Source organism: Notolabrus celidotus, chromosome 11 (genome assembly GCF_009762535.1).
Source record: "Notolabrus celidotus isolate fNotCel1 chromosome 11, fNotCel1.pri, whole genome shotgun sequence".
NCBI classification, from domain to species: domain Eukaryota; kingdom Metazoa; phylum Chordata; class Actinopteri; order Labriformes; family Labridae; genus Notolabrus; species Notolabrus celidotus.
Genome location: NC_048282.1, coordinates 30,773,296 through 30,798,293, shown reverse-complemented (window position 1 = coordinate 30,798,293; position 24,998 = coordinate 30,773,296). Strand labels below are relative to the sequence as shown.

General features: G+C 39.2%; 1 protein-coding gene and 2 long non-coding RNA genes across 6 annotated transcripts in view; 1 reads left to right on the top strand and 2 right to left on the bottom strand.

Moving 5' to 3' along the window:
* Positions 1–24,998, top strand: part of rapgef3 (Rap guanine nucleotide exchange factor (GEF) 3) — a 33,083-nt gene that overhangs the window by 6,935 nt on the left and 1,150 nt on the right. Inside the window, exons 3-26 of the mRNA XM_034695530.1 lie at positions 7,224–7,330; positions 7,426–7,547; positions 11,912–12,083; positions 12,430–12,514; positions 13,393–13,453; positions 13,843–13,919; positions 14,022–14,168; positions 14,340–14,446; positions 16,614–16,702; positions 16,803–16,881; positions 16,973–17,123; positions 17,241–17,323; positions 17,415–17,445; positions 17,558–17,633; positions 17,832–17,969; positions 19,456–19,553; positions 19,709–19,834; positions 20,184–20,365; positions 21,868–21,958; positions 22,075–22,125; positions 23,241–23,328; positions 23,426–23,490; positions 23,592–23,646; positions 23,763–23,834. Coding sequence (XP_034551421.1) covers positions 7,224–7,330; positions 7,426–7,547; positions 11,912–12,083; positions 12,430–12,514; positions 13,393–13,453; positions 13,843–13,919; positions 14,022–14,168; positions 14,340–14,446; positions 16,614–16,702; positions 16,803–16,881; positions 16,973–17,123; positions 17,241–17,323; positions 17,415–17,445; positions 17,558–17,633; positions 17,832–17,969; positions 19,456–19,553; positions 19,709–19,834; positions 20,184–20,365; positions 21,868–21,958; positions 22,075–22,125; positions 23,241–23,328; positions 23,426–23,490; positions 23,592–23,646; positions 23,763–23,834 — 2,353 coding nt within the window. The remainder of the gene's footprint in view (positions 1–7,223; positions 7,331–7,425; positions 7,548–11,911; positions 12,084–12,429; positions 12,515–13,392; positions 13,454–13,842; positions 13,920–14,021; positions 14,169–14,339; positions 14,447–16,613; positions 16,703–16,802; positions 16,882–16,972; positions 17,124–17,240; positions 17,324–17,414; positions 17,446–17,557; positions 17,634–17,831; positions 17,970–19,455; positions 19,554–19,708; positions 19,835–20,183; positions 20,366–21,867; positions 21,959–22,074; positions 22,126–23,240; positions 23,329–23,425; positions 23,491–23,591; positions 23,647–23,762; positions 23,835–24,998) is intronic.
* LOC117821334 lies at positions 11,181–14,585 on the bottom strand. 2 transcript variants are annotated; one of them, XR_004632948.1, is made up of 3 exons: positions 14,472–14,585; positions 13,808–13,893; positions 11,181–12,072 (listed from the first exon to the last, which is right to left on the bottom strand). It is a non-coding gene; the product is annotated as an uncharacterized LOC117821334 (long non-coding RNA). The 2 variants fall into 2 exon arrangements; XR_004632949.1 differs by having other exon boundaries at positions 14,459–14,584.
* On the bottom strand, positions 16,578–24,973 carry LOC117821333. 3 transcript variants are annotated; one of them, XR_004632946.1, is made up of 3 exons: positions 24,880–24,973; positions 16,977–17,285; positions 16,578–16,886 (listed from the first exon to the last, which is right to left on the bottom strand). It is a non-coding gene; the product is annotated as an uncharacterized LOC117821333 (long non-coding RNA). The 3 variants fall into 3 exon arrangements; XR_004632947.1 differs by lacking the exon at positions 24,880–24,973 and adding an exon at positions 23,556–23,710; XR_004632945.1 differs by lacking the exon at positions 24,880–24,973 and adding an exon at positions 22,508–22,558.

Below are 24,998 nucleotides of genomic sequence, written 5' to 3'. Positions count from 1 at the left end.
CCGCAAGTGTTGGCTCCAGGTTCTTAAAGTCGCTAATGAGCATCATACATTCTGATATCTCTGTGCAAGACAGATTGTTTTTAATAACCTCAATCTGTGAAGCAGGTTTTGTTTGTTCTTACACATGAGTTTGATGATGTAGAGTTACCTTAAGTTACTTGCAGTTAAATTATAAATAACCTTTGGTCACATTAAAGAATCCATATTTCATTTGTGTAGCTTAAGTCTGACATATTAATAATCTAATGACCTTATCCCAGGCCTGGGAAAACCTATTACCCATATCAGTCATGGGCTACAGAATGCATGCTGCCCTCAGAGCTGGGTCTTGAATTTTTCTCACACAGAGAGAGGGGAAAAGTCAGGTATCTGTATTCCACAGAGCTGCACTGGGCTCTGCGTCAAACTCACACAGTGTTCATCTGAAGCTGCTTCTCACACAGCTCAGCCCACTGAGGTTAGCCAGAGAGCAAGAAACAGAGAGATGTCTCGCCTACAAAGGAGACAATGAGTGGATTACTGTACTCATCATCATTCCACCCCACAATGCATCAAAACAAACCACATACTACACATCATACTGTCACTGGAAAAACGACACATCCACAATAGCCTCTAACTATGTTACTAATGGTTTTATAGAGAAATATTAAAAAGTATCAGAAATTAGTTACTGTAAGAAAAATAGTATAAGTCTAGCATTAGTGCCTAACATTAGCATCATCCTCATACTAATATTAACAGATGCAGGTTAATATTATAAAGACCAAGAATGCAAGCTGCTAATAATTAATTTTTTGGTTGTTGAGCATCATTTGGCACCATAATAATACAGCACTCGGTAAGATAAGAGAATCAGCATGAGGCATTTCTTTACAGCTTTCAGAATGAATGGGGATAATTTGGCTAGTGTTGCATTGTTATTCTAAGTGTCATCTATGCCAATTGCCAACTTGGACATTTTGTGCCACACTAGGAGTGTTCAGTAGGACAATATCAGATCAGGAAGGACCAGAATGTGTTCACAATCTGCAAGTTGTAGCACACAAATCCGATGCTCTGATGCACACCATGGCATGTCAACCACATCAACTAAATCCCCTGCATTGTTAGTTTTACAGTGACTTCTCAGGGTTTTGTGATAAAAAGTGTATCAGCTCATTAGCAGAGCGGCAGAGCCTGTCTCTCTGCGTGTCAGATTACACACATGCATTGCACTGCAAAGATGGTAAACCCAAAGATAGTCTCACTGCTTAAAAAGAAGTAATTACAGTCTGAATTGTTTGCTAACTCTTACTTGTTCATCATTTGAGACAATTTTATGTTTACATTATTAAGATTGTTTTTAAATTGCTTACTTTTGTCAGACATGAATCTAAAGAATGAAACTCTGATTTTAGTAAGGGGAGATTGAAATACTACAGCAGGTTTAGCCAGTATACTAAACTGTATGGTTACTTAGAAGTTTAAGTTCGGGCTTGATTAGTTGATAATTTATTTCTCTTTTCAAATAGATTAAGAATACCTTTATCTAAAAATGTCATGAGATTACCATGACAATGATGTCGCTTTAAATTTAACTAGACAGTGAAATTTACACAGGAAGTTCCAGAAATGTATCATTCAAATAAGTAGGCTGAGTGCTGCCTTAAAGCTGCTTTTGGTAGTCGTGATATAAACATCAGTCAGGAGAGAGATTTTGAATGTCAACACTACCCCATCCCACCAGATTTCCCCTACTTCTCGTGCTTGTTCTATGTGGAAGTAGTGCTGGCAGAGGGTCGGAGAGTAGCTCTGATTGGTCCGTGATAACGGGAACGAAGGGGAATAATAACATTGCTTGATACAAAGGCATTGAAAAACACAGAGATTTGACCATAATCTCAAATTACTTAAATTACTGATGAGTACCGATGGGTATTATGACTTTTTTTCCAAACCCAGCAGAAAAAAAGGATTGATTTTTACCCCATTCCTACCAACTGCACCTTTAAAAACAAAGTGAAATAACTAGATATGCTAGCATGATAAGCTAGCTATTATTTAGCAAGAGTACACTTCACCAGATTGTAACTGTTTACCTTTAAAAACCAATGCTATCTTTGAATCAAGCAAAATTGTCTGAAACTGAGTATACTTGAAGTCTTATCCATGTCAACATGATTGTTTAATGTCAATTGCAATTGGCACGTGTTGGCCAAATTCACACACAGATTTAATCTGTTCAAAAAGGTCCTTTGGTCCGAACGGTCCATTACTTTTGTTTGTTTTAGGACTATGTTTTTGAACAGGGAAATTAGTTTGCTTGTGCTGGTCAGTATCTTGCAAAATGGTCTGAGGAATAAACATTAAAAAGAATGATGAGAAAATCAAGTTCATGATACCACACTATTCAGAGACCAATAAGTCTGAATCTTAACTCAGACGACTCAACCATATTGTATTGTAGCGTAGGGCTACTACAGCAATCAAAATTGGATCTGCTAAACCTCCCCAGCCTTGTCAAATGGTCTAAACCACAAAAATTAACTGTTTTTGAACATGTTTCTTTAGTTTATTAACTCCAATTTAATACAGATTTATGCAGATACTAATAAGACCATAAACATTGATTTCATTGATACATTTTAACAATATAAAGTCAATGCTTTACAGCTTATGCAGACATTGAATAGATCATAGGATTTTGGTCAATGCACCCTCTTCTAATTAAATTGCTCTTGTGTGGTAGTAGCATATGTCCTGCTAAAGAGCAATGTACAGGCTGTACAGCAGCTGTTCTGTAACTAGCCCTGTGTGCAGCAGTTTATGATCCTGAGTCTGACAGTTAAAGCTTAACCAATATAAGTTGATTGTTGTACTGTACATCAGCAGTCTTAAAGCTTGTTTTGAATACAGATTCTGCCCTGTAAAATTGCTCAGAAGCACATTACATTCAGTCATAAAAAGGGTTATGACTACCTGTCCAAACCTCACAGATGGCCTATACATCAGTGTTGGGAGCTGCGTTCTAGTTTTGTGTGTATTGTACTTGTGGAAGGTGTTTGCTCTGTAATTTGACTCAGTGGGAACAAATGCTTCCCTAGATAACGTGATTAGTTTGCCTACATGCAGAGAACAGACACACAGTAAACTGAAGAGAGGCAGACATATAGGATGAGGAGAATGCTTCATTTTTCTGAATGTTTACAAGCAGGCGTAGCAGTGAGGGCTTCACTGAAATATGGCTTTTGATGATGCTGTTTTTATAAGGACTGGGTAAGGTAATGGAAAAATGGCCTCATCAAGAAAATACATTTTGGAGCTGACATGCCTGAGAATGTGACTGTGGGAGTCCCAGGGGAAAATGGGGCCCCTGGGAATATGGTGGCCTCTTGAAAACACAACTCTACTTGGGCACAGCGGGCGCCCAGGGCACATTTACTCTGCTGATGTCAGGTCTGAGAACAGACTGATGCAGAAATGATAGCTTCATGTTTGTCTGTACATTGGTACTCATAAGTCAGTTACAGTTGATGTACATCATAATTTGCATCTCTCTGTGAACTTGGACATTACAAGCATGTGTCATGGCCCCATGTCCAGGTGAAAGGGGAAAGGTGGGGTTTGCGTGATTGAGGCAAAAGGTCAGGAGGTCTGTGAAAGCTCAGGATGCATTTTTAATCTTCTGAATGAGCCGTAGACAACAAGACTAGAAAACATTGTGGGTAGTTTCTTGACACTATCTTCTTTTTTGGCCCAATGGGTTCAAAGGAAATCTTATGATGATATCTCATACAATAAATGAACTCAAATTAGCCACAGCTTATAAATTCTTGCTCTAATTTCCTTCCATAGCTTTTATGCTAGCACTTACCAGCAGTGGCATAAGCTAGTCTGTTGCTAATCTATGTCATCAGATTCTGCTTTTAAATACAGAATCTGTGGGTAAGTGACATGATTTAAGGTTGTAAACGTTACTCTTATGCTTTCATTTTGGCTGTATGCTGTGTGGGGTGCAAAGGAGGCTAAATGCAATCCACAGTATGCTAGCCTTGTACTTATAAGATCATCTTTTAACAGATATCTGCATGTAAGCTCTAATGAAATCTTGGTCATGGACAGTGGTGGTCAGTAACCCAGTACATTTACTTGAGTGCTGTACTTTACTTGAGTATTAGTTTTTGGGAAAACGTATTACTTTTACTCCACTACATTTGAAAGACAAATATCATACTTTTGACTCCACTACATTTCTATCAATGCTCTAGTTACTCACTACTTTTGCTTTGAAGTCAGCTCATGAAATCTTCTTTTCTGAAATCAGATCCCAAAGACCGTTAACCAGGGGTGTCAAACATGCGGCCCGCGGGCCAAAACCGGCCCGCCAGAGGTTGCAATCCGGCCCACAGAACAACTTTGCAAAGTGAAAAAATTACAGATTAGACATTAACTGCAAATTTTCAATAAAAGTAACTACTATTTTAAATTTGTCCTCTGAGGGTCGCATACAATCATAGTGCTGATGGAGCGCACCTGAACAGCACTTTTTCCCGGGACTTTTTTCTCAAAGTGAGAAAATAGATTACTTGCTGTTTGCATAATCCGGTTGAGATTCATTAAGTCTTTTTAGAGCACTGTTAAGATGATCCACTAACTACTAACACTAGCACAACACCCCTGCATACAACACTGTCCAGCAAGCAAACAGTTCCTTTCGGAGCTGAGGGGTCCAGGATAGCCAACTTTACCTTCTTCATTATTATAATCTCTCTGTTCTTTTGCAGTAAAAATTACACTCTGTGTCAGGTGAATTGATAACTTGTTTGGTGTGTTTGCAGCAGGTTTCAGTGCTTAAAGAGTAAAATATTCTGCCCCACTATAAGACTCATCATGGAGAACTGTTTTTGTAGAAAGATAGTTGATTACATTTTCAGCACATACTTGTACTATTTTGCACTAAAACAAAAGGGAAAAATGTAAAGTTGTCGTTATTTATAGGTTATTATGTTATGATTTTACTGGTCCGGCCCACTTCAGATCAACTTGGGCTGTGTGTGCCCCCTGAACTGAAATGAGTTTGACACCCCTGCCGTAAACTGTTTGTGTTCTTGTGTTTGGTTTGTCTAAATTTTTGTAGCCGTACCTCGGTTGAGTGCAGATCAAATGCAGAGCAAACGTTATTTAGATCAGTGCGTTCATTTAGTCGTGGTGATGATGGCTATGATCGAGAAGGATAACGATTCTCTACCTGAGCACCACGGCCATATTTTAAGCCCACGTTTGAGGTTTTTGAATAAAGTATGATCGAATTGATGTAAATCTCTGATCGGTTTACCACACAAACTTCATCACAGCCTACAAAACATCAGCATCTAACCTGAGAAAGCACGTGGAGGTCTGTAGCTAACACACTTGTTTTATTACAGATATGAAATAATGTTTTCTAGATTAAAAGAACGTAGCAGAATGTACACCCATGCACCCAAATAAGTTTTGAGATATTTTAAAAAGTACTTTGAATACTTAAGTATTATTAAAAGCAAGTACTCCAGTACTTTAACTCAAGTAATAATTGGACTGAACAATTTTCATTTGTGTTGGAGTAATGTTTGACCAGGAGGATCTATACTTTGACTTAAGTAATGAAGACATGTACTTTGTCCACCACTGGTCATAGATGTCATCTCTCAAACCCAACTACTTTCTCGACTCTGAAGGTGTGACTTAGACTATAAGAATGGCAGCGCACAGAAAAAGAAGGCTTGGCCAAAGATTCTTTGTCCCTGGTTTTTGGTAATGAAAAGTTGCTTGAAGGTAAAATGTTTCCTTAGTTTCGTTTTGCTAGGTTGTTATCTTGAAGTGATATCAGTAGCAGCCTCACGAGTAAGGGAGCTTCACCACGCTCCTCTTGTAATCGTCCTGCCAGATTCTTTGTCCCTAATTGCTGGTTACACTGGAAGCCACAAGAAGGTGTCACTTGCTCCCACAGGCATTACCGCCTTTGGATGGTAGTGTATAGTCGATGACAGAGATTGATCTGAGGGTAACTCACAGCTAGCTGGGGCTCCACCTGATTGGCCTACTGTTTGCACGCTGAGTTTCAGTGTGTGCTACATTCAAATGTAATAGTTCATCCTGTTCATTGGGAATGAGGCAGTCTTTGTGTAAATATGTGTACTGCACTTGTTCCCTTTACGATGATGCTGGTGGGAATGTGATTGATTGTACAGCCCCACTTCCTTTAAATTATAACCCCATTCAAAGAAACAAGTAGGAATATAGTAAATAGTCTTTGTGGGTTCTGTGTACATCTCAAGACCACCACCTTGGGCAAACAGCAGAGCCTTAAGGAAAACACAAAGAACAAACATGCAAGCGTCTGAGTCACTCGTGCAATCACAAGACTGCAAGCAGGAGATATGAGGGAGGGAGTCTATCAGGGAGCAGCAGAATAACAACTTTTATCAATCATTAAATGAACAAATATTGTCGTTGTGGTAGTTTGATTTGTTTTTGAAGCAGAAGCAAGGGATGCTGTAAAGCGTGATATGGCCTGAAATAGTACAGCCGCATTACAGCCACAAACAAAGCACATTAGTGTTACATAAGTCAATTGTTTCTGCACCGGTGCCTCACAGGTTTTGCACCCCTGTCTGCAGTCTTTTTGGGTTGTGTGAATGTGTGTCAGAGGGTGGAAGTTAGGGGGGGGCGACAGGGGGAAACAAGAAAGGTTCAAAGGAAACACATTGAGGGTGGTCGGAAAGTAAAAGTGAGTTTCTGCTGTGTGCAAGCAGCAGAGTGAGTCGCAGAGTTGTAGAGGCTGGGAACTTGGCGAGGTGTGGGAGAGTTTAACACAGCCGTTTTTACACATTCTCACCTCCCTGCAACCCACACACACACAAAACACACACACACAACCACACTCACAATATTACACTCCAACGCCCACAGAAATCTCCACTCACGCTGTTGACGTAGCATGGCATCCCACATAATCTCAACACTACGGGGGGAAACAGAATTGACTCACTCTTTTTTTCACTCACGCTTTGATTTGTTCAAGCTCACTTCTGTTGGCCACCAACTCCTAAGTTAGCTGATTCATTAAACATGACCCCATGTGATACTTGCCTATCTTCTTTATGAATGCAGCTCTATTTAATATCCCTTAAAGGGTACACAACTCACTTGAATATTTAGGAAGTTTAACCACTTAATGTTCCTTTTGCATGTGTTTAAAGTTTCTTTCAGATCGTGTTGTAAAGGCAGCAAGATCAGTTTACAGCGTCATGATTGAGAAGAACCCCGGTCTGGTCCGTGACAGAAAGTATCACCTAAAAACATACAGGTACGCACACAGGGAGCATGATTTCTTCTGTGTTTAAAACTCAACGATGTCTGCAGAAAAAGCATGAGAATAAATGTGTTAATTTTCTCCTACAGACAGTGTTGCTCAGGGAAGGAGCTCGTAGACTGTCTGATGAAACAAAGCGAAGGCCTTCAAAACAGGAGTCAGGCTGTGGGAATCTGGCAGGTCTTAGTGGATGAGGGAATCCTGGTTCATGGTAAGAATTAAAGGGTGGGATATTACAGAAGTTATATGAAGTATTTTGTGAGATGAACAAAAACTTACTTAAATGAAAATCCACAGAAGAAAACAGGGAAGACTCAGAGATACACTCAAACAAGACTAAACCAAAAGACTCACAATGAACTGACAACCAAGGAAGGGAACACAGAGACTAAATGCACAGAGGGTAATCAACACAGGTGTGATACGAAACGCAGGTGAAAATAATCAGGGTGCAACCATAAAAACCATCAACAACACATAATGTATATTATCCATATTGGACATGTTTCTCGTACAACACAACATAAATTAAAAACTAAGTCAATCCCAACAGTTATTTACACAATACTGCATGAAAAAAACAGGTAGACATGATGAATTAAAGAGGAACTCAATCCAAAAATAGACTTATAACAATAGATGAAGTACAAAGGACAAAATTCAATAAAATTGATATTTAAAAGTGATTTAATGTAAGACTGCAGCAAGGGGCCAGCACTTTACATCTATACAATAAATAAGCAGCCTGTGTACAGATGTTTTAACACAGGTAATGTGTTTCCTTTTACTGGTTTTTAGAATGTTTGGTGCCATCTCTAGATTTCTGACATAAACCTTTTAAAAGAACATTTCTTTAGTCTAATCAACAGGAAATACATGTCCAAAGAATAGTGTAAGTGTCATCAAAAAGCTGTGTTTATTCTACCCTGGCAACATTCCTGAGTCATCAGAAGTATTAATATCACAGCACTCATAGAATACCATGCATTATGGTACAACACAAAACAATACTGCAATGATTAGACAAATAAAATGTGGAGGAACACAAAATGCAGACTAAAATTAAAGTTGGATAAACAAAGACATGAGATGAACAAAAACTTACTTAAATGAAAATCCACAGAAGAAAACAGGGAAGACTCAGAGATACACTCAAACAAGACTAAACCAAAAGACTCACAATGAACTGACAACCAAGGAAGGGAACACTGAGGCTGTTTCCGAAATCGCCTACTATACTAGCAGTACGTACTGATATGTCCAAAATTCAGTATGTAGTATGTAGTATGTAGTACATACTAAATTCAAATGCAGTATTTAGTAGGCAATACCTACTGCCTACTACAGTGGGCACAGGTACAGAAACGGCCTGCTACATACTACTTACTAATGTAGTAGGCAGTAGGTATTGCCTACTACATACTGCGTTTGAATTTAGTATGTAGTATGACTGTTCTGTTCGATCTGTCATGCAGCATGCTGAGCCAGACTTCGCTGGATTTCCGGTTTCGGAAAGCGGAAGTAAACAACGGCGAAGCCGATAAATAAAATGCTTATTTAGCATCCATTTATGATTTAAAAAGTTAGGAAGTGGTTTATATGTAATTTGATAACTTTCACAGCACCCAAAAACAGATTTCCTCCCGTCAAAAAATGAGGAAAAAGAAAAAGCAGAACGAGCGCTGTGCATTATGGGAACCAGTACGCGAGGCAGACTGGTCCGATGCATACTGAGATATTTTCCCGTATCAGTAGACATCCAGGGAGTTTTGGCATACTGCAGATTTTGCTCTTGTTCACATACTACTTACTACATGCTGAATTTTGGACATATCAGTACGTACTGCTAGTATAATAGGCGATTTCGGAAACAGCCAGAGACTAAATGCACAGAGGGTAATCAACGCAGGTGTGATACGAGACACAGGTGTAAATAATCAGGGTGCAATCAAAACTGGCGGGGAAACACAAGAAAAGGAAGTAAAACTAAACCAGACACATAAGGAACAATTAATCCAAAATAAAACAGGAAACACTGGAGACTGAACTAAAAAAGTAAAAGTGAAAATTGCTCACACACAAGAAATACAAGAACACAAGACATGAAACACAAGGAAAGGCAACAGAACAAAACCACAGTAAGGTTGAACAAGATAACCGGAGATATGATCAACAAAACAAGGAAAGACTAAGAACATAATACCAGGAAAATACAAAACTAAACCAAATCAACTCATGACACAGTACTATTCAAATATTACACTATGAATGATAAGATACGATACAAACGTTCCAACATAAAAGACACAATACAGACAATACAATACAACAGGTTTCTTTACAAATGCTTAAATAGAAATGATACAGTATAATGAAATACAATACCATACAACATGATATGATACAATGCAATACAATACAAAATGATACCATATGATCATCATTTGCAACAACAGAGCACATACAAATAAATCAATCAGTTAAAAATGAATAATTAGAGTTGGATAAGGCTAGCAGTGAGGGGAAGAAAAAAGATACAACAGAATACAAAATGGCAAGATACAATATGATATGATATATGATGCTACAAAATACAATACGATTTGATAAGATTCAATTCGATTTGAATTGATTTGATTTGATTTGATTCGATATGATTTGTTAAGATACGATACGATACTATTGGATTCAATTGGATCATTTTGATTTTACCCCGCATGTTCTCCCCGTGCATGCATGGGTTCTCTCCGGGTTCTCCGGCTTCCTCCCACAATCCAAAAACATGCTCAGGTTGATTGATCACTCTAAATTGCCCGTAGGTTTGAGTGTGTGCATGAATGGTTGTCTGTCTCTCTGCGTTAGCCCTGTGATAGGTTGGCGACCTGTCCAGGGTGTACCCTGCCTTCCGCCCGAAGCCAGCTGGGATAGGCTCCAGCTCCCCGTGACCCCTAACGGGATAAGCGGTCAAGATAATGGATGGATGATTTTCCCCCTATGGAGATTTGTCTTGTTTTGCACACATTTAGCTGCCTCTACAGTAATATTAATAAATACAAACAATTAAAAAAAACAAAAAACAATCCATTCAATCAGAACAATCCACACAAGAGAAGAACATAGCAATCATAAAAACCATCAACAAAACATAATGCATCTCATCCATATTGGACAAGTTTCTTGTACAACACAACGTAAATTAATAACTAAGTCAATCCCAACAGTTATTTACACAATACTGCATGAAAAAAAAACATATATATATGATGAATTAAAGAGGAGCTCAATCCAAAAATAGACTTATAACAATAGATGAAGGACAAAGGACAAAATTCAATAAAATAGATGTTTAAAAGTGATTTAATGTAAGACTGCAGCAAGGGGCCAGAACTTTACATCTATACAATAAATAAGCAGCCTGTATACAGATGTTTTAACACAGGTAATGTGTTTCCTTTTACTGGTTTTTAGAATGCTTGGTGCCATCTTTAGATTTCTGATAAAATCCATTAAAGCTTGGCTTGGCAGTCTCGGAAAACTAGCATGAATTTGAATGTAGCATGTCCTCATGACTCCGTCTAACCCCTCCCCTCCTCCCTCAGAGCTCCTCCAAAAAGACACCCAAAAAAGGCTGATTGGTTGGTGTTTCCCAGGTTTACTCCGGCTGTAGATAGCAGCTTTTCTTCGCTCTTTTTTAAGAACACATTATGTATTGATTGCCATCAGGACATAAAGTTCATTTTAACCAGTATAACAAAAAGTGTATCTAAATCTGATTACCAACCCCAGCTTTAAAAGAACAATTCTTTAGTCTAATCAACAGGAAATAAAAGTCCAAAGAATAGTGTGTCATCAAAAAGCTGTGTTTATTCTACCCTGGCAACATTCCTGAGTCATCAGAAGCCTAACACGATGATGACTAAGAGGTGAAGTTACAGTTTGGGACATTTTGTTGAACATTCATTCAAAGGGGATGAGAAATTATCCACACCAGACAGTTGAACTTACCGAGCTTTGCTGGCTGCAAAATTAAGTCAGTGTTAACATTGTTATGTGTCAGGTGAGCTCACGCCTTGGCACGACAGTAGAAGTATGTAGAACAATCCTACAACAAATCCTGTCACATTCTGGTATTTTTTAATATATTCTGATGATACTGTGTTGAGAGTTTCCCAGAAGTACTTAAGAAGCTTGAAATCTGGTGTCTGAGCCTGCCAGAGCAGATGTTTTACAATGTGTTCTCACTCAGTCAAGTGGTCACTAACTCACTGCTTGTTCTGTTCGGACAAGGCACTGTCTCCACGGGAGAGTCCACTTCAATCAGGATATAAAAGCTTCAACATCAACGAAGGGGAGCACTCTGAATGCATTAGCTCTTATTTCCATGGATCTGTGTTTTGTGAAGTAACCACAAGACGGCTAAATTCTCCTGAAGATCAAAATCTCTTTTTTTAGTAATCAGTCAGTCTGTTCCATTTTAATGCAATCACCATAGTATCTCTAGAGGTCCACACTCATAGAAACATTTGGGTTTAATTCATGTGTTTCTCCTCTGTTCTTTGTTTCGCCTCAATCAAGTGAAACACGAGTTGAACTTCCTCGACAAGGACACCCAGTTCTACCGTTTCCAGGACTCAGAGTGTGGCCATATAAAGGATGAGAAGGACTCAGAGGACGAGCTGCAGGAGAGTCTGTCGCTGCTGTGTCAGCTCGGTCCTGATGCTCTGCTCACCATGATCCTACGCAAAAAGTCAGTATTAGCTATCATACATGCGAACAAGTAGGCCTGCATGATATGAAAAAACATGCAATGTGTGATTCCATTGTTGCAATAATGATCCAAAGTGCAAAAAACTCATCTGACTACATTGAATTTTCTCATATATTACGGTAAATCCAGGGTTTTTTTATGTGTTTATTGTGAATACTCATATTGCACTAACTATAAAATATATTGTGCAGCCCTACAAACAAGTAGTATGTTGTCTTATCTAATTTGTCTTCTTCTGAGGTTTTAGAGACAAATTGCAGTGCTACAAAGTAAAGGTTTGACGTGTATCTGTAGTTTATGATCTGTTTTCTGTACCTGTGTTCAGCCCCAGTCAGAGGAGTGCTGAGGATCTGGAGGTCATTTATGAAGAGCTACTTCACGTCAAGGCTGCAGCCCATCTCTCCACCTCCGTAAGTCACAGTTATTACTGCCTGCTCTTGACATCTGTGTCCTTATGATTCAAGCCACAATATGTTCGTTTTATTTGTATTCATAGTGTCCTAAATTATTCCAAAAGCAGGGACTTTTGTGCATAAAAAAGCAATATCGCAATACGGCTAATATCTCTACAATTAAGAAGCTCAACTTTACTGCTGCTAAACTTAAATTTAACTAACTACAAAAGCTTCATATGAAGCTATTTATAGGTTTGTTTCCTTCTTGCACACAAATCCTAAACTATGATTGGCTATTTGCATTGTCAGCTGCTTGGCTTATGCTGAAAACAACTTTTTAGGATGTGTTGCAACAAGTTGCAAGTATTTTTCTTTGCATTTCAGTGTTGCACAATTTCCTCTTTTTAATACTTTCAACTGTGAGTTTTGACAAACATTTTATTTGATTTAGAGTCCTTAAAGAATTACGCTCATATTTAAATGCTGCCACTCTGTTTTGTAAAACTTTATAACATCTTTTAGAAACTACATTGTTATAGGTCAGGAAATAGTTGGTGAAGAAAGCGAGGGACATAAATGCTATTCATTTGTGTATGCATATATTCTTAAGTCATCACTGCATAACTTATACTCCACCTGGGCCACCTCAGTTTGAAGAGTCTGTATCAGCCTCTGCTTGAACAACTGGAACAAACCCAAAAACTCTTGACACGTTATGCTTAAAATATAAAAAATGCCTTACATAAGAGTTCTGTTTTTATGGAGTCTTCTGCCTAAATCGTAGTTGTGTATTTCCAGAAAAAAATCAACCAAACAATATCACCAGTTTCCTTTTTTCTTAGACTACTAGTACTCTGCAGTTCACTCTCATTTCTTCCCTTGCTGCTCTGTAGGTGCGTAAGGAGCTGGCAGCAGTGCTGGTCTTTGAATCACATGCCAAGGCTGGAACAGTCTGTGAGTGTGACAGCTTTGCTGACGTTTTAACTCGAGTGGTACAGAACCTTGCTTACACATGCATATTTATTGTGTAGTTGCACCACAGTGTAGCACACTGATTCCCTGATGTGCACAAACATCTTCTGCACAGCCTTGCAGATATGATGCACAACATCCAGAATATTCAATTTGCTCGTATCATGATTGATTCATATCTACGGTGGAGGTGATCATATGTCCTTATTCGCTCCTCCTATTTCCCACTCGGCCCATCTGGTCTTGAATATGAAATTAGAGCATACATAATAAAGGCTGTTTTAGAAAGGTGTGCAGTTATGATTATTTACACAGAGACACGTTTGAATGACTTACCTTGGTGTTAACTGTCTCCTCTTTTTACGCTGTAGTGTTCAGTCAAGGGGACAAAGGCACGTCTTGGTACATCATCTGGAAAGGTTCTGTAAATGTGATCACACATGGGAAGGTAAATCTATTTCCTGGTGACAAAAATTATATTAATCGTCATTGTGATTCTTATTTGTCTGGCAAATTCCTGCATAGTGATCCAAGTGCTGTGTGCAAACAGGGTCTGGTAACCACGCTACATGAGGGAGAGGACTTTGGGCAACTTGCTTTGCTGAATGATGCACCTCGCTCTGCAACAATCATCCTGAGAGAGGACAACTGCCATTTCCTGCGAGTTGATAAACAGGACTTCATACGCATCCTCAAGGTGTGTTTGTGTAACTTATTACTTTACGTGCACCCGTGCCATGGATTTGAGGCCACGTGCGTATAAACACTTCAGGTCTGTTTGTCTTTTTGAACCGCAAACTCAGATCCACAAATATGTACTTGACTCAGGTCGTCATAGATGTGTGTCTGTGTGTGTCTTGCTCTATAGGATGTTGAGGCAAACACGGTGAGACTAGAGGAGCATGGGAAAACTGTGCTGGTGCTGGAGCAGAGCACGGCCCGCACTGAGCAGGGAGGAGCCGGGAACAACTGCAAGTGAGAACTTACCTGACACACTCACCTCTACGACAACACGACTGTACCATCACAAACTGAGTCAGCATTAGGATACTTGTACCGGGTGTGGCTGAAATTGGTTGTGCAAATAACACACACTTCAATTTTCATTTTGATATCCTGCAAGACAAGTGTACAATTGTTTTTGCCAAACATGGTAGAGTTTTCATTAATGGACTGTTATCATGGAGCCAGAAAAGAAAGAATGAAACCCTCCCTTGTTGCGTGACTTATTACCAGTTGTGTGGTTTTTAAGCAAACAAAAAAATGAATGAATGTGAGGCTGGCCTCCCCATGAGGTTGCACACAGCTTACTTTAACTTTTTGCTCTCTTTACTTTCTCACCTGTGCTCACAACCATGTCTACTATTTTTCAATCCACTCTACCAAATAACTATACGACGAGCCCAGAAAAAACAACAGGACAAAAACCTGTAGCTTTTTGTATTTTAATGTCTGCAACAGTTTAAAATAGGGTTCTAAAGGGGTGGAAAATTTCTGGTAAATTTCCATGGGAAGTTAAGCTGGAGTTAATTTTGGAAATATTCCAAATTGGAGACTTTCCATGGGAGTTAATGGGAATTAAGGGTAATTTAATGGAAAGGTATCATATCCAAGCATAAATACTTGTTTTGTTATGAGCAGACATCCATCCAAAATAATACTATTAAAACAGATTTATTTGTAAGTAGAACTTTATCAAGTGTTAAATATTTTATTGAACAATTCTTTCATTTTAGAACAAAAACATGAATGTTGAGTTAAATATTACTCATCCCCCCGACCCAACCCATTCAAAAATTAACAAAATGCAATCCCAAAAAAGTCCCAGTCAAAATGTTAAATGAAAAGAGCCCCACTCCCTCCAGAAAAGTCCCATTCAACATGCAAATAAAAAAAGCATCTTCCCTCAAGCTTCTCAAGCCTAGCCTCTGCAGGATTCTAGAAATAATCTGTGCATGTGATGGAGGAATGCACAGTGCATGTAGGGGGCGTGGTCTCAATAGCCCTGCAGTAAGCAGTGTGCTGTGTGCATGTGATTGAGGAATAGCATAGATTTTCAACTGTACTTGCATGCAATCTGGTTGTTTTAGTCAGGATTATGCTAAAATATATCTTCCCCAAGTATATTTAAGTTCCCTATTAAGAGCCAACCTTCAATTTAGTAAGTTCCTAGTTTATTCCCTTTAATTCCTATAAATTCCCATGGGAAGTTTCCAACTTTGAAAATTCCAAGAATTTTGCAACCCTATTTACAAGTAGCTAAGATGTGTTAGCTATTAGCTTACATCACCGCTGTGCTTCAACGGTCTCAAAAAGTTCTGACCTTAACAAGATATGTTCAAGAAGCTACTCAAAAGTTGTTAACAGTGTGCATAACCTTTTTCTTTTCTACATTTCAGTAAATGTTAGCCTGCTAACAGACTAAGCTACAGTGTGTTAGCAAGTAGCTCACAATGCCAGTGCTTTAACTGACTCAGAGTTGTTACCTTAACTAGAAATGTTAAAGAATCTACTCAAAACTTTGTTTACGGTGTGCATAACTTTTAGCTCACAACACCACTGCACTTGTGCAGTCCCAAAGAGCTGCTAGGGTGACTATAAACTTCATATGTGCACTATTTCAGGGACTGCAATCCTCATAGCACGCAGGTTATGAAGGATGCGTGTTTTGCAGCCTGCGTACACCACTAAGGCCTGACTGAAACGAGATGGTCTGGTCTACAAGTATTCTTAGGCTGTTTTATAGTCTGCCATCTGGTTTGAATTGGTACACAATGAAACTAGGGTGAGGTTGGGCCATGAAGGATGCATCGGGTGCATCCTCTATGGTCTGTGAAAAGATGGACATATTTGTTGGCTGCATTTGAAAGAGCCTTTAAAATGGAACAGCCTTGTCATGCCGCTGTGATGAAATGCATTCATTGTAGGATGCTGCTCATGAATTGGAACACAGCTCCTGTCTTTTGATACTGAGAATTCAGATACCGTTATCCTCAATGAGGAGTCATTCAGATAGTTTCAAAGCATGCAGAGAAATTGTGATCAAAGTAACATTATACTACATCACCAAGCATTGCTTAAGACAAAAAATGAAGAACAACTTGCATGCACTCATGTATCTCTTCTTTTGTGCTGCTTGCAGGTACACAGTCATGTCAGGAACACCTGAGAAAATCCTGGAACACCTGCTGGACACAGTGAAGCTGGACTCAAATGGAAATGACGCCATAGGTTGGAGCCTTTCCCAAGTCCATTTTTAGTGATTCACAATGATCAGATTTTGTCAGATACTTAGTTCTCACTGTCGTTTGTGATGTTTGTTTTCCTTCAGATCCCTGCGTGAGCGACTTTCTGCTCACTCACAAAGTCTTCATGCCCTCCAGCCAGCTGTGTCCTGCACTGCAGCACCAATATCCTGTGCAGCAATAACACAGAATACAATGATACTGATTTTTTATTTTGTATAAGACTTTAAGTTATTGTCCTTAACCATGATTGCACTTACCAGGCAGAGCTCTCTGAGGGTTCAGATCAGGAGAAATCTTCTTACGTTCTCTACACGAAGCAGAAAGTAGTGAGGCTGATCAGCCAGCTGGTGGCGCTGTACGGCCTTCTGCTGAAAGAAGACCCCTTCACTCTGGACTTTCTTGAGGTGAGATATCATGCTTGATTTGATAACATTATTTCGCTGTGTTTGAGAATAAAGATTGTATTTGTGAGGATTCATTCAACATGTCTCTGCTTTTTTATGTCCATGCTGCTGAAACAGAAGTCTAAGAAGGAGGTTGCAGCTGATTTCCGTCTCTCCAACATGCTGAAAGAACAATTCAGGGACAGGAGGAGAACAAAAGTGTAAGATGGCTTATCATCATGTGACATCTGTCACTTCTAGCACATTTCACAATCCAGCTGCCAAGCTAAAGCACCTTTGATATCTTCACAGATTGGAGAATGGATACCAGTCCCTAACCAAGGTAAGCAGACTGTTGATATCAGATGTATTGGAATGACAAACACAGTTTGAATGTCATGTTTCTGTAATGTGTCAGCCTTTTAATGTCTGAATCACTCTGATGTTATCAACAGATCCAGAAATTTGATTGGTTTTCAAACTGTGAGGAGCCAGTAGGAAGGTTACAACCAATTAGAGCGCAAGATAAAGGTGAGTTAGAAAAACACTACACAATTAACTCATTGAACATATTCTGATCCATATCATTACAGTATGCTGCCACACTGATGAGGTCGATCACATTAACTCATGTATCTGTAGGTGTTATTTATGAGTCATACATCAGTCTGTAGGTCGTCAATCATCAGCATATCTTGACATTTCAGCATCTGTCTCCTCTCTGTGCAGTTCTGTATGAGATCTACAGACCAGACAACAAACCCCTCACTCTGATGCTCCCTGTCAACTCGTCTGTACAGGAAGTGATGTCAGCAATAGTCAAACCTGGAGGGGATCACGTTCTGGTCAAAATGAACTCAACAGGAGGTAAGACTTATATTCATAATGCTTATTTCTATATATAAAAGGAAGTGAACAGAAAATCTGATGGTCTACTTTCTAAGACCGATAATTTTTTTTTCTCGGCCATATTCACGACTAAATCACAGTTAAAGCTGCTGTTGGTAGGAATGGTGTAAAAAAAACTTTACTTTTTTTCTGCTGGGTTTGGAGAAAAGGTCATAATACCAATAGATACTCATCTGTAAGTGAAGTAATTTGAGGTTATGGCGAAATCTCTGTGTTTTCCAATGCCTTTGTATCAAGCAATGTTATTATTCCCTTCGTTCCTGTTATCAGGGACCAATCAGAGCTACTCCCCAACCCTCTGTCCTGATTGGTCAAGTGGCGGCCCCACTACATCGCCTTGATTTGCTGGGAAGCCACTACTTCCTCATAGAACGCGCACAACAATCTTTTGTGGGTGGGGTTACGACGGCAGAGAGGGGAGGGGCAGTGTTGACATCAAGCGGCAACCTCCGGTCTGAAACGATGAAGCCCATGCGGAAGTGTTATAAACTGCAATACATCGAGAATCCGCTTGAGGCTGGCTGCAGAAACACCGGAAACCACATAGACATGAATGGGAAAAAGACGATCTTTGCAGCATTAATAAACATGTTTACAGCCTGGTTCAAAAAACGTCTTGGCCCTACAAAGCTAATCTCTCTATCGGCACACACTGTACGGGGGGTGAATTTATTTCTAACGTGACGGTTCAGAAGATATTAAGATTCCGAGTTTTTGCCCAAATAAGGACATGACTGACGTGACTCCCGGTCGGGAACACATAGCTGTTGGCTAGGAGGCTCACACCACATCACACTCTGCCCGGTTGAGTTCTGCATTTCCAATATGGCTGCCACCGTCAATTGGCTTCAAAACAGCTCTCAGGAACAGATGGGTGACGTCACGGATACTATGTCCATATTTTATACAGTCTATGGTTGACATTTGAAATCTCACTCAGAACTGATGTTTATGTCACAACTAGCTACGATATAATATGCAGCTACCTTCATTTTTGTTGTGTATGGAAAATCTCCACACATCTCACCTCGAGTAAACCCTGAGTGCTTTGAATCGTGTAAGGCACACTGGTCTTTTGTGATGTTAAAATCCTTGTGGCCAAAATGTTGACAACAAACTATTTGAAAAATATGCCTAAAAGTTCCTTTTCACAGACTAAATGAGTTACCATAAAATCCAGAATATAAATTACACTTGTATACATGACAGTTTTTTTTTTTAGGGGGATGCTAGAGGGAAAATGTTAAATTGTGTTCCAGCATGAAGGCTTCCACTGCATTCATCAAAGTCCACAACATCCAGTTTCCGTGCAGCTGTTTCGCTCTTTCCAATACCATCCATAATCCACCTCCTCTGTTTCCAATCCTTCCTGCCTCATGCTGATTGATTTTCTTTGGCAGTTCATGACATTAAAATGAGACTTTCTTCTATTTAATGCACACAGAGAGAGCTCAGTTAAAGCTGGATGCGACTGCTGTCTACACCGCTCTGGGACTCAATGAGAGACTGTTCATCAGCACAAGCAGCCAAGTGGAACATCTGGTGAGGAGAAGGTTCCTCTGTGTAACATTTGTTTCAGTAACGAGGGAAATGCTATCATTTTTTAACTATTCTTATTAGATTTATTATTTGATGCCAAAAGCTGCTAAAGGAACAACCAACTACAACCAACTTTATTATCTATGTCTTCCTCATAGATGCCTCTGAAGGAGCAGCAAGGCCCAGAGCAAGGAACCACTGACATCCTAGAACAAATGTGCTCCAAGGACATCGCCAATGAACTCACCAACTATGACTGGGAGCTCTTCACTGCTGTGCATGAGGTAACTGAGAAGATATGACAGCTGATATATCCAAACACAATATTAAAGTGTTTGAAAAGTAATGTAAATGTCATCAAGACTGAGCGACAGACCAAAGTTGAAACCAAAATTGAGATAGTTTCTTTTGATGAATGTTTTTTCTGAGTCAACGTTTTGTCTGATTTTATCTGACAGCCGTTAGATCACCTGATTCTCCTCTACAACACTTCCTGCATGCTTTGCATACTTCTGAGCAGTTTATGTCCATTAAGTCATCTTTAAAAACCTGTCCCACCTTCATTACCATCTTCTCTTTCACTTTATGTGCAGTGAATGTTAGCGTTGTGATTTATGTCGCCTGTCATTCCAGGTCGAGCTGATCTACTACGTATTTGGCCGACACAAGTTCCCAGGTGCCATCACGGCTAACCTGGAGCGGTTTGTGCGTCACTTCAATGAGACGCAGTACTGGGTGGTGACAGAGCTGCTCCTCTGTGAAGACCTGGTGAAACGAGCCGTCCTGCTCAAGAAGTTCATAAAGGTGGCAGCAGTGTAAGAGATAATTACATTAAATCATATGAGTAGTTTCTTCAGTATAGGTCAGTAGGTCCTCCACATTGATCAGGGTTGACTTAGCTCATCAAGTATTGATTGGCCATGAAATTTAACAACATTATTGGTCCCCAGAAAATTCTGAACTTGATGATCCCTCAGCTTTTCCTTTAGCACCACCATGAGGTTGACATTTGGGATTTTTTTTTAAGGTGATGTCTTAAAACCAATGGATGAATTGGATTGAAACTTGGTGAAGAAATTAAAGTTTCAAATGGGATTGATTGCTGTCATTTTGTTAATCCTCTGAGTTTTCAGGTAGCTCAGTACAAATACAAGCAGAACTTTTAAAATTCCCATTAAGCTGAGTTGTACTTTGTGTTTCAACGCTTTTACCAGTTCTTGAGGTTTGTCCTTTTATTGTGCAAAAATATAAGATATGACAAATCAATAAAAATGCACAGGTTGGGTAAGTAAAAAAAAAAAAAGAGGGTTGCAGCTAACAATGAAATTGGAAAAATCTGTAAGTTTTGTCAAATTTTGGGCAGATTTCAGTGTTTTAAGAATATCATAATCCTCACCCATCACTTATGAGATGTCTTTAGAATTTATCATATGTTGCTTTATGTCCTAATAGTAGTTTAAGACCTACTTGAATATCTTCAAACTAACATAACACTCCCATCAGGTTCAACTGTACTTTATATTTATGCAAATTAGCAGGTTTCAGTATGCAAAGATTAGAAATAAAAATCATGTGAAGTCCAAACAAAAGTTTAGGTATTCTTAGAACATTCAGGGACATGATTTGCTAGGTTTACAAACTTAATCATAACATTTGGGGGGATAAAAGTAGATGCTGGTTTCAATGTAAAAACATAATTTTTTTTAAAAAGAGTAAATTCTTGATGCCTTTGGAATATGTCCAAAGCAAGGGGCTTAGTGTCCACAGCAGACGTCACATGCACAAAGTTTCTTTGCTAGCTAGCTAGCTCTTTTCTGTCTTGCTCTACAGCATCTTTTATTTGATGCAAGTTTTGTTGCTCCTGGTAAGGTAATGTTGGGATCTTCAGTTAACTGTTGTATTGTGGTAACTTTAAAATATATGCAAACAAACAGATGTAGCTTCGTAGGAGCAGGAGCTTAGGGACGGTTGAATTCTCAGGGTGATTGCATCCTGCAGGGATATGAGGAGAGTGGGTTGTAACAATTCGCTGCCTAGTATGAAACAGCCTGAAATATTTCTAAGACTCAAGAAATATGTCTGTGTGTATGTCTAAATTGTCTCTATATTTCTTCTTAGACACTTTAACACTACAGCTGCATGTGGATGAAACATGGTGCTGTAGTGTTAAACAGTTTGTTATTGTATGCAAGCATGCTGACATTAACATTGTCAGCTCAAAGTACAAACTATTGAAGCTGCTAACTTCATGAAAGATATTTTAAAAGAACAGCTCTGTCAGCTTGAAGTTAATAACCATGTTTCCTCTCTGTCACAGATTAAAGGAGCAGAAAAACCTCAACTCATTCTTCGCTGTGATGTTTGCTCTGAGCAACACTGCAGTGCAGAGGCTTTACAAGACCTGGGAGGTGAGGAACCCCTGAATGGAACGATGGCAATGATATTAAAAGTTGTGTCACCTTTTACTTAACAGTTACTTAGGTGATGACTCATGCTAACCTTGAGCTGTTTTTGTCCATTTCAGAGAATACCCAGCAAGACAAAAAGGATTTACTGTGCGTATGAGAGGCTGATGGTGAGTCACATTGTTTGCCTTCACTTCGGTACATTTTATATTCCAAATATATATTTTATCCCAAAAGGAAGCTAATCAAAAGCAAAATGGCTCATGAAAACAATGTGAAAACACCAGGGATTCAACGAGTGAGAGAAGTATTTGATGAAAAGATGAGCTAAATACTTTGGGTAGATGAGGGCACTCGGGCACAGGTGAGACAAACAACACAGGAAAAAATGAGAAGGGCGGGGCACACAATCACACAAGCGTGAAGCGAGACAAGGAAGGAAGAAAATCTACAAAAAGAAGTGTGTCACGTTGGGGGAAAGATTGAGGACCCAAGTGCAGAATTTAAAATAAAAAGGTCTTGATAAACAAAAAAGGTACAAAGAAAACTTACATGTCCAAAAACTGGGGCACTGGTGGCCTTGCAGTCTAAGCGCCCCACATACAGAGGCCGCAGTCCTCGTCGCAGTTTGTCGGTTCGACTCCCAGCCATGACCATTTGCTGCATGTCTTCCCTCACTCTCTACTCCCCTCCTTTCCTGTCTCTCTTCAGCTGTCCTATCCATAAAGTAACCATAAACTATCCAGAAAATATAACTTTAAAAAAATGTCCAAAAATTAAATCCAAAAGGAAACACTGGGGAGACACAGGGACACACAGGACACAGGAGAGACAAACAATGATCCAACACAAGACAAGGGAACAGAGCAACTAAATAAACAGAGTAATTAACTCAGGTGTGGAACACAGGACTCAGGTGAAACACATCAGGTACATCAAAAAGGAGGGAAACACACAAGAGCAGGAAGTAAAACTAAACTGGAAACACAGGTATCAAGAACTACAACATAAAAACAGGAAACACAAGATAAGACTAAGAAACACAAGAAACTACAAGAGGCACGGATCACCGAACACACAAGGGAGACAAAGGATAACTAATAGGCCTACAGAATAAACACAGGGAGGAACCAAGGCAAGAAACACAAGGAAAAAACTGAAACATTAATTCATGACAAAGAGAGAAGGGAAGGAATAGAAAAACGAGAAATGTGACATGAAAAGACTTTTTTTCTTTTAAAGTCTGGTGTTATAAAGTGCTCTCTTTGTTTTCTCCCATTGTTAGGACCCTTCAAGAAACCACAGGGCCTACAGACTGACTGTGGCTAAACTCAGTCCTCCTTACATCCCCTTCATGCCTCTGCTGCTCAAAGGTAACGCATACCAGCGGGATTGCAAGATTACACTGACATCGAAAATTACAGTAATTCACTGATAACTGACATGTTTCCTGTTCCTGTCTGTTCCCAGACATGACATTCATCAATGAGGGAAACCCAAACTATGTAGACAAATTGGTCAATTTTGAGAAAATGGTGAGACAGAAAAATGTTTTTGTAACATTGCTCAGCTCAATTATTCTCCTCAGTATCAGATTTACCTCCAATGTTTGCTTTTCCCTCCCATTCTGTTTCAGCGCATGATTGCCAAGACGGTGAAGATTGTACGAGGGTGCAGAAGCCAGCCGTACGGTGAGTTATCCAGATGAGCTTGTCAAACTCAGACTCAGGCTGTAACATAACTTGGTTCTTTTGTTTTTTTTCCTGCAGGATATTAAATGTTGTTAAATTTTGTTTTTATTCTGCAGTTGCATCATCTCCACAGAGGGGCCTTGCAGATCGGATGTTTCTGGAAGTGCCTGCTACTCGAATTTCTACATGTAAGTTACATCTACAGCGATATTAACTGTTACACCCTTTTAATAAATTATAAGATTTAGAAATAATATGGAGTATATGGGTCACATTGAAAAAAGAAAAAGTATGAGATAAAGAAAGAAAATGTATATTGATGAGAATAAAGTTGTAAAATATAGTATGGGTAAGGTGTGCTGGTGTAACGTGGATTAACCAACTCAATGAGCTGTCTGCAAGGACAGAGGACAATGAGATGAGCTACCAGTCCAAAGAATATTTATTATAACTGTTTTTATAACTGGCCTCGTCTGTTGGAAAAGATCAAACAAAGGTACATAAATCATGATAGTTATTCCTTCCAACGAACTTAACTGTAAATAAGGCAAACTCAGGGTTCCCACGCGTCCTGGAAAACCTGGAAAACCTGGAAAATAGTTGACTAGTTTTCCAGTCCTGGAAAACACCTGGAAAATGGGAGAAAAAGTAAAATATCCTGGAGAATTATTCCAACATGACTGCGTGCGACCTGACAAAGTTAAAAAAAAACACATCTCCATTCAACATTTGTGGCCATTTTTTGTCATTTAGTTCTATTTAGGTCAATTTATGCACTGATCCTCGGATTATTAATACTTATTTATTTCAGTAAGGCAGCTTCCAGAGTCCTTTGCTGGCTCTTTTGTTTTTTAGCTAATTTTATATTTTTTTGAGAAAAGAGAAAGCTGAGATGAGAGTTTCCCATCATTGTTGCTTGGTTGCACTAATAAAGTGAAGGGCTGTACATCGGTGGTTGCATTATTCTATAATCAATTTTCTATCATTTTTAAGCATGTAAGAGATGATTTCATGGATAGCCATAGACTTTCAATGTAGACTTCCACTGAGAGGAACATATTAGATTATTTAGGAACTAAATTAGGAACTCAATTTAGACCGTCATACCAGCTTGATCATCACTGAAAATGTCCTTGAAATGTCCTGGAAAATGATCTCTGGAAAAGAGTAGGAACCCTGAAACTAAGACACTACACACTTTAAATAAAGCCTTTATTATAAAGGAAAACTCACAGCTTAAAGACACAGATGCTCAGTTGTGGCGATTGAGGATATACAGAACAGTGGCCAGCTCCATTGTTCTCACAAAAGGGCTCACACAGGTGAGCTGGCTGTCCTTAATGAGCTCTAAA